General features: G+C 41.6%; 1 protein-coding gene across 1 annotated transcript in view; it reads right to left on the bottom strand.

The window, feature by feature from the left end:
- The window catches only part of myo10 (myosin X), a 457994-nt gene that overhangs the window by 7707 nt on the left and 434294 nt on the right, over positions 1-15993 (bottom strand). Inside the window, exons 39-40 of the mRNA XM_059653796.1 lie at positions 5365-5820; positions 3905-4096 (exon numbers count right to left, since the gene is read on the bottom strand). Coding sequence (XP_059509779.1) covers positions 3905-4096; positions 5365-5820 — 648 coding nt within the window. The remainder of the gene's footprint in view (positions 1-3904; positions 4097-5364; positions 5821-15993) is intronic.

Raw genomic sequence — 15993 nt, 5'->3', positions numbered from 1 at the left:
CATGGCTGATAAGTTCTACAACCCCATTCTCCTGCTTTCTCCCTGTAACCCTTGATAATCAAGAATCTATCTATCTCCATCTGAAATGTACTCAATGACCTGGCCTCCACAGCCTTCCATGGCAGTGAATTCCATAGATTCACCATTCTGGCTGAAGAAGTTTCTCCTTATCTCTGTTCTAAAAGGTCTTCCCTTTACTGTAAAGCTGTGTCGTCGGGTCCTAGCATCTTCCCAACATCCACTCTGTAAACTGGAAAATTTCTAACCGACCTCTTCAGCGATGTTATTATCCACCTCTGAAGTAGGTGGGATGTTTTGTTAAATACACCTGCTGGCAGGTATTCATTGCCCACTCCTATTTGCCCTTGAGGTAGAACAAAGAGCAAAGAAAATTACAGCACAGGAACAGGCCCTTCGGCCCTCCAAACTTGCACCAATCCAGATTTTCTATCTAAACTTGTTGCCTATTTTCAAGGGATCTGTATCCCTCTGCTCCCTGCCCATTCATGTATCTGTCTAGATACATCTTAAATATCATGCCTGCCTCAACGCTCCATCCAATGAATGAAAGCATGCTGTATGCCTTCTTGACCACTCTATCGATCTGCATTGCCACCTTCAGGGTACAATGGATCTGAACACCCAGCTCTCTGAGCATCAACTTTCCCCAGGGCTTTTCCATTTACTGTATAGTTCGTTTTTGAATTGGATCTTCCAAAATGCAGCACCTCGCATTTGCCTGGATTGAACTCCATCTGCCGTTTCTCCTCTCAACTCTTCGATCTATCTATATTCTGCTGCATTCTCCGACAGTCCCCTTTCACTATCTGCTACTCCATCAATCTTACTGTCATCTGCAAACTTGCTAATCAGATTATTTATACCTTCCTCCTGGTCATTTATGTATATCACAAACAACAGTGGCCCCAACACGGATCCCTGTGGAACACCACTGGTCACAGTACTCCATTTTGAGAAACTCCTTTCCACTACAACTCTATCTCCTGTTGTCCAGCCAGTTCTCTGTCCATCTAGCTAGTATACCCTGGACCTTATGTGACTTCACTTTCCCCATCAGGTAGTGGTGGTGAGAAATCTTCCTGAATTACTGCAGTCCACATAAGACTTTTTAGTTATTGATACAACTGAGTGGTTTGCTGGGCCATTTTAAAGAATCCCTACTGTGTGGAAGCAGGCCATTTGGCCTATCGAATCCACTTTGACCCTCCAAAGAACATCCCCACCGAGATCCAACCTCCCTGTAACCCTGCATTTCCCATGGCTAATCACCTAACTTACATGTCGCCAGACACTATAGGAAATTTAGCATGGCCAATCCACCTAATCTTTGGACTGTGGGAGGAAATGGGAGCACCTAGAGAAAACCTATGCAGACACGGAGAGAATCTGCAAACTCCATATAGACTGTCACCCGAGACTGGAGTCTAACCCAGGCCCTTGATGCTGAGAAGCAGCAGTACTAACCACCGAGACCACTGTGCTGCCCCTTTCAGAGGGCAGTTGAGAGTCAACCATGCATTGCTGTAGGTCTGGAATCACATGTGCCAGACCAGGTGAAGATGGCAGATTTCCTTCCTCAAAAGGACGTTAATGAACCAGACTGAGGTTTTTCCCAACAATCAGCAATGGTTTCATGGTCATAGTGGATTCTTAATTCCAGCTTTATTTCTTACTGAATTCAAATTTCATCATCTGCCAATGCCAGGATTTGAACCAGTATTGCCAGAACATTATTATTAGAGTGTTAATCCAAAAACTCCACTAATACCACTAGGTTATTGCCTCCAACTTGAACACGGGCCTCTTGGCTGAGGGATTGGGATACTTCTACTTTACTACATGATCCCTTGATAGCATTGTGATTTTAATTTAAGGTTAAAATATTTTTCTAGTCAACCTGTTCAGAGGTGTTATTGTACACTTCTTTGGCAGCTGGAACTCGAGCCCAGGACCTCCTAGTCCACGGGGTAGGGACGCTACCCTTGCACAAGCTCCCTTAAGTATAAGAGATTTACTTACACCACATAGACTGCAGCTGTTCATGAAAGAGACTCATTACCACCTTCTCAAAAGCAATTAGTGATGGCATTAAATACCAGACTAGTTAGTGACACCCACAACCCATGACAGACTGAAATAAAAAGACCATTCCATTCAATAACTGGGGATGGGTCGACAATTTATAACTTCAGTGAGACAGATTCAGCTATTAAGTAAGTGGGCAATGGGATGAAGAGATGGCACAGCACTTGGAGAGAGACAACAATTTATACTATCTTTGGTCAGAAGAACAATTCATGTGATCAGCAATTAGTTGGGTCAGTTTAGTTTAATTATTATGAAAAATTGGTATCACAGGAAACAGAGTTGCATCCTTATGGACACAAGTGAAAGCATCCAACTGGTTTTAACTACTAGTCCAGGGAAATGTAACTTAGGCCTTAACAGAAAACATGAAAGCCTAAACTGAAGTAGCAACATTCTTGTTTCAGTTCTGACAAGTAAAATTCTGCCACTTCAATTTATAAATCAAATGGCATTTAATAACGGATGAGATTGACTGACTGATTTGACTGAACCCTTTCTCTGCCCCCACCCACACCTTGGATTTCTGGCCCACTGTGCCTTGTTCACATCCTTGAAAGTTATAGAACACAGAACATAGAACAGGCCCTTCGGCCCTCGATGTTGCGCCGACCTGTGAACTAATCTAAGCCCCTGCCCCTACATTATCCCATCATTATCCATATGCTTATCCAAAGTTGCCCAACATAGACCGATACTCCAGCTGCTTTCTCATCAATCTTCCTGATAATTAACTAGAGGAAATAGATTTGACTTTGTGGCCCTGATCAGATTGAAAGTGGCTACATGGGCTGCTAAATGCATGGTTCTCCCATGTCTCCCGTCGACCTCTTAACAAGCCCTAGAGCATTTGTCAGAGTTGGGGCATTATTACCTTCAAACCCCACACATCCATCTCTCCTACAATCTCCACCTTTTGATTCTCAGTTTTGTCCTCAATCTCCTTTGGCCTAGTCCACTGGTGGATGCATTCCCAATAGCTGCCACCATTGTTGGTGCTGCTGACAGTAATAAGGAGCTTCCTACCTATTTGGCTTTCAGTGGGTATGACTTCTGACTCTGGGATCTTGAATATCCAGGAGGGGTTAGGGTGTCAGCTTAAGTGCTGAAGGGCACTTAATATTATCAGGTCATTTCTATAGAATTGATAATAATGCCCTGCCAGCACCCTCACCAGCGGGCAAGAGCCCTGTCAGGTTAATTAAATCATTGTTTCACATCAATAATAGGAATCCAGAGCTTTGGAACAAATTGCATCATTTGTGCCCTTCCTGGACCAGAGATAATCATCTCAACTTAAAGTGGGAGCTTGTGCAGTGTAGGTATTAGGTTCAACTGTACACTTGGGCCTTTGTTTCCAGAACCAGTTAAACAGTTTTGCCATGTAAACCAGAGTGCCACTTTACCATGACCTGAAATTCTGTTTCTCTCTCCAAAGATACTTGCTGACTTGCTAAATATTTAGCATTCCTCATTTTTGTTAGTTATCTTAAATTAGCAGAATAACTTATCTGTTATTTTTTACCAATGAGCATTTCGTTTGTTATGGTTAAGGTGTTTCTTTGTTCATTATCTCCTAATGCAGATAAGTAAAAGAAAAGGGATGAGCCTGAATCGCTTTTAGGTCAAATATCAAATGAATCTGACAAACTCTGGAACTACAAGTGCCTTGCATTTACTTTATTTCTGTCATGCTGTGTAAAAACTCAGTAAAATACTAAAACATCCTTAAACAACAATCTGTAAATGCAATAACAAGTACTCGATTTAGTTCATTTACACTCCGGGATTTGCTTACCTCTGAACTATCAAATAGCAAGTCCCTTTCATCCACCACTATTTTATACATGGTTGACTGAGGAGCTCCAAATGATTGAATACTTTCATATGGGAAAGTCTCCAGAGGTTTGGCCTCTCCACGTTTGTAGACAGAAACTGATTTAGCACAAACTCCTAGCCAGAGCTCTTGTGGGAAACCGCCTTCTCTGCACTGCAAAAAAATGAGATTAGGATGGATCTATTATGTCTGTTCCATAAACTACGGGAAGGAAAAGGTTTTTTGGAGTTAGCTTACTAAAGTGTGAAAAATGTTTGACTACATAGGGATAGCATGCCTGACCAAATTAAATGTGCTAACACTGGATTCCAAACACAGTGAAATGAAGACATTCAATGACCCTCAAAATTGCTCAGTTGATTCACAAATAACCAATTTTGACCAGGAAGTTTCTAACATAAACAAAAGTTGATAATTTAATACTCCTATTGTAACTTTAGCAGAACCAGATGAACCACAAGGCAATCTAATTAATACTTACAATCTAAGCCCTCCAATCACCAACCCTCCCACTTATACACTGACAGACAGACAGCTAAGGGATAAACTGAAAAATTATGTCGCCAGTTTGATATGTATTTAAACAACGGATACTAAGAGTTCATGAAATCCAATGGGTTGAATAACAGGCTTTTAGGTTTGAATCTTGCTCGTGTTCCGAAATTACTGGTCAACTCAAACAGCCTTCTGAGATCTCTGGAGACTTTTCCTGATTTCTTACAGACTGAAGTGTTTTTCTCAGGACTTCCAATAAGTCAATAACCGGAAATTAGCTAGGAAAAACAAAACCAAACAACCTAGTTATACAGCTTCCAAAGCAGCACTCTGTCTTCTGCCCAAAAACCTAGTCAAAGCCAGCTCACCCTTTAGTTTCTGTTTCCTTTCCAACATTCTCAATGGTTTGCTGGCCAGCATGGATCCTCCATTGATTGAGCAATTCAACATCCAACCAGTTGCCAGTCCCAGAGCATAACGATAGCTTGGTGCAAGCTCATCTCCAATGTTCTTACAGCAGTAATTAACCTACATTATCTTGGCAGCAAACATCAGTCTTTTGCTCTCTTTTCTAAAATAAACTCTACTTAAAACTCAACTCTCAATTGCAACTCATTGTTCAAACCAAAAATGAGAAAAATAAAAGAACAATAATGATGGGCTCAACAAAGGGCAACAAAATGAAAAATTCATAATTCAGAAGTACCAGGCTTGTTTCATGCTTTATACTGGAATGATCATATGCTGGGTTTGATGAATATGTAACAAATAGATGCCACATGTTTAAATTTAATTACAAAGCACATTCTGAAGGAGCTACAATTACTTAATTGTTGTCATGCGTTTGATGTAAAGTGTGTTACATTTAAAGCAACGACTACAGCATTGTGTGCATGGACCTCAGTAAATGAGATGCTTGAACTTACCTTCACATCAAATAAAGTTGAGCCATATCCAGGCCATTCATTGATTAGAGCCATGTATTTAATCATGGCCTGCTCTTGGGTCATTCCGTGCATCTTTTTCCACTTGTCAATAATATCGGTTCTAGCTGATGAAATCTCCTCCTTAGCCCACACATCGATTATCTGCTCATCTTCAGATTTTATCTTGCTGACAGAACCACCTTGGAAGCTCCGCCTCAATGTTCCTTCAAAGAAGCTAGATCTCTTTTTGTCATTTCTATCACCAGAAGGAGCAAACGTCCTAGCTGATTTTGTGATTCGTGCCTTCAATCTCTCAATTGGGAACACGTCTTCAATTTCTGGAATGGCAACATGTGGGGTGTAATCTCCCTGCAGAAACTGAAATCGCAAGGCAGCAAAATACTGAAGAGTTTCTTCAGGGGCAGGATAGTGACCATGAATGACAGCCTCATGAGCCTAATGGTAAAAGTAAAGAACAGAAAATTAAAATTTTAAGCAAGTTGTATTGTGAATTAATGGATTAAGCATAACCTTAAACAGGCATAAGAATTGAGAAAAATTTCACAACACAGAGGAATGAGAATTTATTTGAACCACAAAAAAGCAGACTCAGTGGGTGAGGGGAAATTATTATTACAAGGGAAATAGAATATATAACTAGGAATTTTTTTGCAGTTGTATAGGGCATTGAAGAGACCACAAATTTGCAGTACTGCCTCCAGTTTCAGTCTCTTCATTTGAAGAGGAAGAGAATTACATTAGAAGCAATTCAGAGAAAGTTCACTCGATAGATTCCATGAGGTATAAGAAACAGGAACAGGAGTAGGCATTCAGCTCCTCAAGACTGCTTTGCTATCCAACAGGATCATCCTACATTCCTGCATTCTCACCGTAACTATCAACACCCTTACTGATCAAGTGTCTATTTATCTCAGCTGTAAATATAAATAAGGTGTCTGCGCAAGGAGTTCCAAAGGCTCTCAACCCTGAAAGAAGAAATCTTCCTCATTGCAGTCTTAAAGTGGAACTCTTTATTCTGAGACTATACCCTCTGCTCCTATACACTCCCATGAGGAGAAACATCTTCTTAGTATTTACCTTGTCAAGCCCCTTAAGAATTCTATATGTTTCAATCTACTCACCTCTCATTCTACTTAACTCCAGTGAGCACAATCACAACTTGTTTAATCTGTACTAAGGGGAGAATTGCTCTGTATGAGAGAACATTCTAGTAAATCTTCTGTCAACTACCTCCAATGAAATAATACCTTTATATATTTCCTTAAAAAGGAAACCAAAACTACACTGAGTATTCCAATCAGCACATTGTACAGCTGTGGTAAAACTTCCCTATTCTTATACTCCAACCCCTTGAAATAACTGCCAATATCCCATTAGCGTTCCCCATTGCCTGCTGTACTTGTGTGCTAGCTTTTTGTTATGTGAATAAGTACCCCCAAGCCCCTTTGTATTGCAGCCTTTTGCAGTTTTTTCCCCATTCAAATAACACTTTTTTTTATCCTTTCAAAAATGAAGAACTTCACATTTTCTAAAATTATACTCCATTTGTGAACTTTTTGACCAATTAGTTACCCTATCAATATCCCTCTGCAAACTGTTCATATCTCCCTCACAATCTGCAATTCTGCCTACTTTTGTGCTCATGGAATGCAAGGGTTATCTTATGATGAAAATCTGGATATGCTGGAACCTGTGATCAATAAAGTTTTAAAAAGATCTAAGAGTGATCTCAGTGAAACATTGGGTCCTGAGGAGACATAATGGATGCTGAAAAGATAATTCACTTTCTGGCACAGACAAGAACTGGGGAGACAGTTTTTAAAATATGTCCATTACTTAAGGTCAAAACAAGAAGTTTTTTCACTCAGGGTGAACAGCTTGTGATAATTTATTGTTGCTTAACTTAAAATGCAGAAAGTTCCTATAAAGCAACAAAAACATTTGTACATGACCGAACGAAGAACTAGTTAGTCATAAAGTAAGGAACAACTTCCTGTTTGTCAGTCTTACTCTGCAGAGGAAAATATTAAACAAGAGTATATGGCAGCCTCAAGCTACTTCTGAGGAGCTGCCATCTATTGAAATGATATACACATAGAGTTTACTCAAGAACATTCAGAGCACCAGTGTGGTCTACTTGGAAATAACATTGGTTCACTCTGCAAATCTGTTATTGGCTGCTTGCTTATGGAAAATCATCAGAACAGAGCAAAGTAGATGAGTGTGAATCTGGAGATAAACAAGCAGTAATCAGATGGCATATTTGATTCACGATCTGGAATCAATAAAACAATCACAAATCACATAAAATTTGCAACTTGGTAGCAGAAAAGGTTGTTTTTTCTAAAAAAAACTCAGAAAATGCAGCGTATCTTCACCAAATACCAACCGATTTGTAAAATGGAGTTACGACAACAAATCTGCATACTTGTATAGATGCCAGTGGCAACTTCAAGAGTGGGAACCTAGTCAGCCTTTAAAGTCTAACAATTATCTCAGCACCTTTCCCACAGTATGGTAATTGTTTTAAGTTCCTATCACCTTTTGATGTGTGAAGGGAAGGTCATGCCTCACAAACCTTATTGAGTTCTTTGAGAAGGTGACCAAACAGGTAGATGAGAGTAAATCGGTTGATGTGGTGTATATGGATTTCAGCAAGGAGTTTGATAAAGTTCCCCACAATAGGCTATTGTACAAAATGCAGAGGAATGGAATTGTGGGAGATGTAGCAGTTTGGATCGGAAATTGGCTTGCTGAAAGACGACAGAGGGTGGTAGTTGATGGGAAATGTTCATCCTGGAGACCAGTTACTAGTGGTGTACCGCAAGGGTCGGTGTTGGGTCCACTGCTGTTTGTCATTTTTATAAACGACCTGGATGAGGGCGTAGAAGGATGGGTTAGTAAATTTGCAGACAACACTAAGGTCGGTGGAGTTGTGGATAGTGACGAAGGATGCTGTAGGTCGCAGAGAGACATAGATGAGCTGCAGAGCTGGGCTGAGAGGTGGCAAATGGAGTTTAATGCGGACAAGTGTGAGGTGATGCACTTTGGTAGGAGTAACCGGAAGGCAAAGTACAGGGCTAATGGTAAGATTCTTAGTAGTGTAGATGAGTAGAGAGATCTTGGTGTCCATGTACACAGATCCTTGAAAGTTGCCAACCAGGTTGACAGGGCTGTTAAGAAGGCATACAGTGTTTTAGCTTTTATTAATAGAGGGATCGAGTTCCGGAACCAAGAGGTTATGGTGAAGCTGTACAAAACTCTGGTGCGGCCGCACTTGGAGTATTGCGTACAGTTCTGGGCACCGCATTATAAGAAGCATGTGGAAGCTTTGGAAAGGGTGCAGAGGAGATTTACTAGGATGTTGCCTGGTTTGGAGGGAAGGTCTTACGAGGAAAGGCAGTGGGACTTGAGGCTGTTTTCATTAGTGAGAAGAAGGTTGAGAGGTGACTTAATTGAAACGTATAAAATAATCAGAGGGTTAGATAGGGTGGATAGGGAGAGCCTTTTTCCTAGGATGGTGACGGCGAGCACGAGGGGGCATAGCTTGAAATTGAGGGGTGAAAGATATAGGACAGATGTCAGAGGTAGTTTCTTTACTCAGAGAGTAGTAAGGGAATGGAAAGCTTTGCCTGCAATGGTAGTAGATTCGCCAACTTTAGGTACATTTAAGTCGTCATATGGACGTACATGGAATAGTGTAGGTTAGATGGGCTTGAGATCGGTATGACAGGTCGGCACAACATCGAGGGCCGAAGGGCCTGTACTGTGCTGTAATGTTCTATGTTCTATATTCTAAGAATATTTGGGAAGTTTTCTAAGTCTTCTACACTGAATATACTTGTTCAACACTTCCACCAGTTCTGTCTTTTCCATTAATTCTTCCCCAGACTCTCAATCTTGAGGACTAATTTGTTACTTTTTCTTTTATTACTCTTTTCCTATCAAAAAAACACCTGTATGAACTCTTGTTAACAGTTTTTAATGGGGTGAATCTTACCTCTTTGATAAGTTAGGCCACAAGATCATAAGAAATAAGAACAAGAGTAGACTGTTTGATCCCTCAAGCCTGCTCCACCATCCAAGGGCTCATCCAAGGCTTCTCACGTCCATTTGCCTGCATTCTTCCCACAACCATTGATTCCCCCACTGATCAAGAGTCGATCTATCTCAGCCTTAAATAGATCCAAGGACTCTGCCCTGACAGGTCACTGTGGCAAGAAACTGCAAAGACTCAACCATTAGAGAAGAAATTCCTCCTTGTTCTGTGTTAAACTGGCACCTCTTGATTCTGCGATTATGCTCTCTGGCCTGAGACGCTCCATGAGTTTGCATTTGACCCAGGTGAGATCCTGGAGATCTTGCTTGATGGAGTGACACGGGACTTCCTCTTCCCCAGGACCAAATAGTGGAGGCCACAGCAACAGACCATGCCATCCTAATCTGAGGCCACCCAGCTTAAAGTTTCTCAGCTGTCTGTAGGAATGCTCAGCAACATAAGTAGTAGTTCAACAGACTTACCCACTCCAATTGTGTAAATATTACCATCTTCTCTTCAGTATCTCACACTCATTCTCTCTCAGGTAATAGCCCCACCTACCACTAAGGCTCAATCCCTACTATTCAATATTGCTGGGAACATTTTTGACACTCATCTCTCACACCCAATCCCAATACCATTAACCTTGCATGTCTTCAGCACTGCCTACTCACTCAGTTGGATCACCTCTCCATTTGCACCAATAGTAATACCTATGCAGCCCATTTTAATTTCCTGTACCACACACTCAATCCATGAAGAGGACAGCCTCAAGATGGGTAGTGCGTGGTCCAACATTTCACTCTTCATCCCTTGAGGGGAGGATCCTGACTCTTACTGCCCTGAGCAGGATCTGGAATGGTAGTGAAGGCTGCTCCTGACTTACTGGGATCCCAAAGCAATCCCCCTTGACTTGACTGAGACCTGCTGACAACTTTGGCAAGTCAAGCTTTATGTCTGCCCAAATGGCATGCCAATATAATAGTGCTGTAAGCCTGTTATCTCTAGCTGAGGGTCAAAACACAAAATGACAAAGCAAGGCGGTGAAAGGTAGGTATGCTCTGAGCATCCTGGCAAACTCAGAATGCTATAATAGCAAGTCAAGACTGCAAAAAAAATGCAGCCTGGTCAAGTCCACAGGCTGAGGCTAGGCCTGTGCCCTTCAGTGTACAGAGTCTTTGTTGCAGCATTACAATAATAGCTACTGGTACAGCACTGAAATACAGAAGCATCTTGGCTGTGGATTGGAGGTGTACCATTAGAACTCAGAGGGCAGCACATATCAGATGCCAATGTCCAGCAGAGCAGGATGCCACTGTCAAAGTACATGGGGTGTAGGCATAGCATGTGATTTTACAGTGTGCTATGAGATGTTGATGCCTGGTTTTCAATATGGAGGTCATTCAGAGCATGTGGAAAATTGAATCTGTCATGTGCTCATTCTGGTTTAGTTGATGAATATTCCTAGTTAGAGACAAAAAGCTGCAGATGCTGGAATCCAAGGTAGACAAACAGGAGGCTGGAAGAACACAGCAGGCCAGGCAGCATCTGGAGGAAAGAAGTCCATCCTGAAGAAGGATAATACCCAAAACATTGACTGCTCCTTTCCTCCAGATGCTGCCTGGCCTGCTGTGTTCTTCCAGCCTCCTGTTTGCCTACCTGATGAGTATTCCTGATGGCGAGCCTCATTGGCAAATTTGGTAAAATGAGAGGTTGAATTGCTGCACTGAGAGTGCTGCTTGGCTAAAGATTGAGTGTGGTGCTCAGTCTCTGTCCTGGCAGTTCAGAAACTGACATAGTCCAAACAGAAGCTGCCAACTGGCAAGTGCCTTTAAAACATAATATGTATTAGCTTAAATAAAGATAGGGGCTTTCAATTACAATAGAAATGTTTGAAATGAAGGAAGATTAATTAAGCTTGAGCTTACTTAAACTCTCTTAAAAGGGCTAGCTGAATCCAGAGAGAAGTCACAACAGGAAGCCTCAGACCTGCGGTGTGCTCCTGTTGTGCAATGTGCAAAATAAGGGATGCTTCCTGTGTCCTTGACTACTACGTCTGTAAGAAGAGCATTCAGTGGCTAACCGATTTTCAGAGCTGGAGTTGTGGGTGGACTCACCATGGAGAACGTGTGATGCTGAGAATGTCGTGGATAGCACATTTAGTGAGGTAGTCACACCACCAATGAGGATTACACAGGCAGGAAGGGAATGAGTAACCATCAGATAAAGTAAAAAGCTCAGGAAGGAAATACAGGAGTCGCCTGTAGTCATCTCCCTCTCAAATAGATATACCGTTTTGCTCACTATTGTGGACACGGAGGGGGCAGCCAATCAGGGAAAACAGCATCTGTCAAATTCATGGCACCATGGATAGCTCTGGTGCACAGAAGGGGAGGAGAACGAATGGCAGAGCTATAATAACAGGGTGTTCAACAGTAAGGACTACAGAAGATGTTTCTGTGGATGCAAACATGAATCCAGATGATACGCTGCCTTCCTGGTGTCAGGATCAGAGATATCAGAGTGGCTGCTGGACATTCTGGAGCAGGAGGATGAACAGCCAGTGCTCAAGGCAAATATAGGTACCAACGACAGGTCCTGAAAGCTGAATGTAGGAAATTTAGAGATAAATTAAAATGCAGGGCTTCTGCAGTAAGTGTAACATGCTAATAGGAATAAGAGGATAGATCAGATAAATGCATGGCTTGAGAAAAGGTGTACCAGAGAGGTGTTTAAATTCTTGAGGCACTGGCACTGTTTTTGGGGAAGGTAGGACTTATACAAGCCTGACAGGTTGCATCTCGGTAAATCTGAACAAATACCCTTGCAGGGGCTTTTGCTGGTTCCATTGAGTGAGGTTTTAAAATAATATGGTGCGGCATAGAAAGCAAACCATAGGCTTAGAGGGTCAGATTCAAATGAGGAACGGGAAAGGGTACTTTGTCAGTGACCCAAACAGCTGGGATTAAAATGCAGCCAGCAAAGCAAAATTGGTAGTGTTGAGCAGTCAACATTTCAATGCAGGGAAGATGAACTAAAGGCACAGACAGACAAACGGCAGCATAATGTCACTGCTATAACAGAAACCTGACCAAAGGAGGGGCAAAATTGGCAGCTTAATATACATGGATATAGTTATCAGGCAGGCTAGAGTGGGTACCAAAAAGAAAGATGGGTAGCAATATTGGTTAAAGAGTCAATTATAGCTGTGGGAAGAGATAATATACTAAACAGGTTAACAAATGAGGCTTTAAGCGTTGAGTTTAGGATAATAAAGGGGCAGTCACACAGTAGGATTATACTACAGACCCCCAAATAGTGATAGTGGGATAGAAGAACATGCATGTACACAAGATTTTGCCTGTAAGAATAATAGGACAATAATAGTAGGAGACTTTAACCATCCCAATATCAGCTGTATTTAAAACAGTATTAGGGCCATTGAGGGTGAAAAATTCATGTACTGTGTTCAGGATTTTTTTTCAAACAATACATGACAAGCCTAATGACAGGAGAGGCAATTCTGAATTTAGTTTTGGGAAATGAAGATTGGCAAGTGGCAACCATATCGGGGATTGAACCACAATTCTGTATTATTGCGAAAGAGGACAGAAGACAAATCAGGAGTAAAAGTTTTTAACTGGGAAAAGGCAAGTTTTACAAAACAAAGAAGTAATTTGGCTGAAGTGGACTAGACAGGACAGCTGACAGACAAATCAGTGGTAATCCAGTGGCAGGCACTAAAGAATGAGATCTTTAGGACCCGTCCAAAAAAAGAATGGTACTGCAAAATCTAGACTCCACTGGTTGACTTAGAAAAATTCAGGGGAAGATTAAAAAGAAAGCTTACGATAGCAACAAAAAAAACTCAACACTGCAGATAGCCTAGACGAGTTTAGAAGGTACATGGATCAAGTAAAGCAAGCAACATAATGGAACAACCCAAAGATGTTTTACCAGTATATAAAGAACAAAAGAGGATAGTTAAGCGAAAAGTGGGACCTATCACAGATGAAGAAGGGAACTTGTGTGAAGATGCAGAGGATATAGGAAGAACTTTGAATGAGTTCTTTTGTCTCTGTATGATATGAATATAGTAATCCATGAGCAACAGTGTGAAATATTGGACAAAATAACCATAACAAGAAAGGAGTATTAGGAGTTCGAATTCTTGAAAGTGGATAAGTCATCAGGGCTCGATGGATTGTTCCCTAACATGTTGAAATAAATCAAAGAGAAGACAGTTCGAAAAGAATTCAAAGGTAATGCCAAGTAATTATAGGACCGTTAGTCTTACTTGTGGTAGTGGGCAAATTGTTAGAACCAATCCAGAGAGATTGGATAAATTGGCATTTAAAAAGGAATGACTAGTCAGGGATAGTCAGCATGGCTTTGTTAAGGGTAGGTTATGCCTCACAAATCTGATTGAATTCTTTGAAGTGACAAGCAGGATCAATGCGGGTAGTATAGTGAATGTTACTACACAGATTTCAGTAAGGCATTAGACAAGGTCCCAGATGGCAGACGTCAAAAAAATAAAAGCCCGTGGAATACACGGTAATATGTTGAACTGGATCCAAAGTTGGATTACTAACAGTAAACAAAGATTTATAGCTGAGCTTGCAAATTAAAAGCTGTTTCAAATGGAGTTCCGCATGCTCGCTATTGGGACCCCTGCTGTTTGTTTTATACATTAATGATTTGGACTTGAACATGGGGGACACTATTGAGAAATTTGCAGACGACATAAAAATTGGACACAAAAAGTGGATTGTGTGGAGAATAGCTGTAAGCCCCAAAGCTCAAAATCATAGAATCCCTACAGTGTGGAAACAGGCCCTTTGGCCCAACAAGTCCACACTGACACTTGAAGCATCCCACCTAGACCCATCCCCCTATAACCCACCTAAGCTGCACATCCCTGAACACCACAGGAAATCTAGCATGGCCAATCCACCAACCTGCACATCTTTGGACTGTGGGAGGAAACTGGAATACCCAGAGGAAACCCATGCAGACATAGGGAGAATGTGCAAACTCCACCTTGACAATCACCCAAGGATGGAATTGAACCCAGGTCCCTGGTGCTGTGAGGCTGCAGTGCTGACCACCGAGCCACTGTGCTGTCCAATAGAGCAGAGTGGCAATGAAGGTGGCAGATAGAATTCAACTTTGCTAAGGTGGCACGGTGGCTCAGTGGCTAGCACTGGTATTAGATGGTGTTAGAGCATCTGAGTGTCTTTGGGCTGGATGGGCCAAATAGTCCCTACTATGAATGATCATTTCTGCTGCTTTCCTTAGAGCAGGAGAGATCGAGGGAGGCATGAAATTGAAGGGCACAGACAGGAAAGATCTCTTCCCCTTGATAGAGGGATCAGTGACCTGGCTGGGGATGGGGGAGGTCTGATTGGAATTATTATTTGTGCATTAATATAGTGTATTAATCAGGTGAGTTGTAGTGTTAACAAATTATTGAACAAGCTTTAATCAGCACTTAATCATCAAACACTTAACCAATTAAGGTTTAATGTCTGGGCACCATTTTCAAACTATATTTGGAGAGACATTCATTCCCTGCAATCTCATCACTTGAGAAGAGGCGCAATGGACTATAACTGCTGTCACACCCACACCACCCTTTGGGCCCCTGGAGCTGTTGTCACCTTACTTCTTTCGTCTGTAAGCCATAGCTTATTCCCTTTTGTTGCCACTTGAACTCAATATCAATGCATTCTCTTCAGCAGTTGAAGAAAGCTCCCCAAAGAGGGAAGAAAAACAGCTCCTACTCAGTATGAATTCACCAGGAAAATGGCGCACTTGTTATTTGCCACAGTTAAGCAGTCATTAACCTGTGTGCTCTCCAACTTCTGATTACTTAATAGGAAAGGTAAATTTAATTCTGACGAAGTTGGGTTACAAAGAGCAGAATATGACATGCATTAAAGAGGAGTAATCACTCTAAATGCACAGACTATTAAAATCGCAGCTATCATGTTTCCAATGCATATGGATAGAACTAGAAGATTTGAACCAGGCAGTTACTATCATTTTTATTGCATCTCAGACTGTAAACTGAAATTTAAAGTTAACAAATTAATAATGCTTATTACAATAGTATCCACCACATTTTTCCACATACGCACTGGAGAGGGTTGAACGGGAGATTTACCCAGATGCTTCCTGGGCAATGAAGAGTTTTAGATATGAAGAGAGATTGGATAGACTGCAGCTGCTTTCCTTAGAGCAGGAGAGATTGAGGGAGGCATGAAATTGAAGGGCACAAACAGGAAAGATCTCTTCCCCTTGATAGAGGGATCAGTGACCTGGCTGGGGTTGGGGGAGGTCTGATTGGAAGCAATTCTGAGAAACAGAATTAATCTGCATATGCACAGATGGGAATTAATCATGGACAGTCAGCATGGTTTTGTAACTGACCAACTTGATTTAATTTTTCAAAGAGGTGACCAGGTGTGTAGATGAGGGCAATATTTTTCATGGAACCTACTTGGACTTCAGCAAGGCTTTTGATAAGGTCCCACATAGGAGACTGATAGCAAAGGTAACAGCCC

Source organism: Stegostoma tigrinum, chromosome 2 (genome assembly GCF_030684315.1).
Source record: "Stegostoma tigrinum isolate sSteTig4 chromosome 2, sSteTig4.hap1, whole genome shotgun sequence".
NCBI classification, from domain to species: Eukaryota; Metazoa; Chordata; class Chondrichthyes; order Orectolobiformes; family Stegostomatidae; genus Stegostoma; species Stegostoma tigrinum.
Note: the sequence above shows the minus strand (reverse complement) of the source record. Positions and strands in the feature narration are given on the sequence as shown.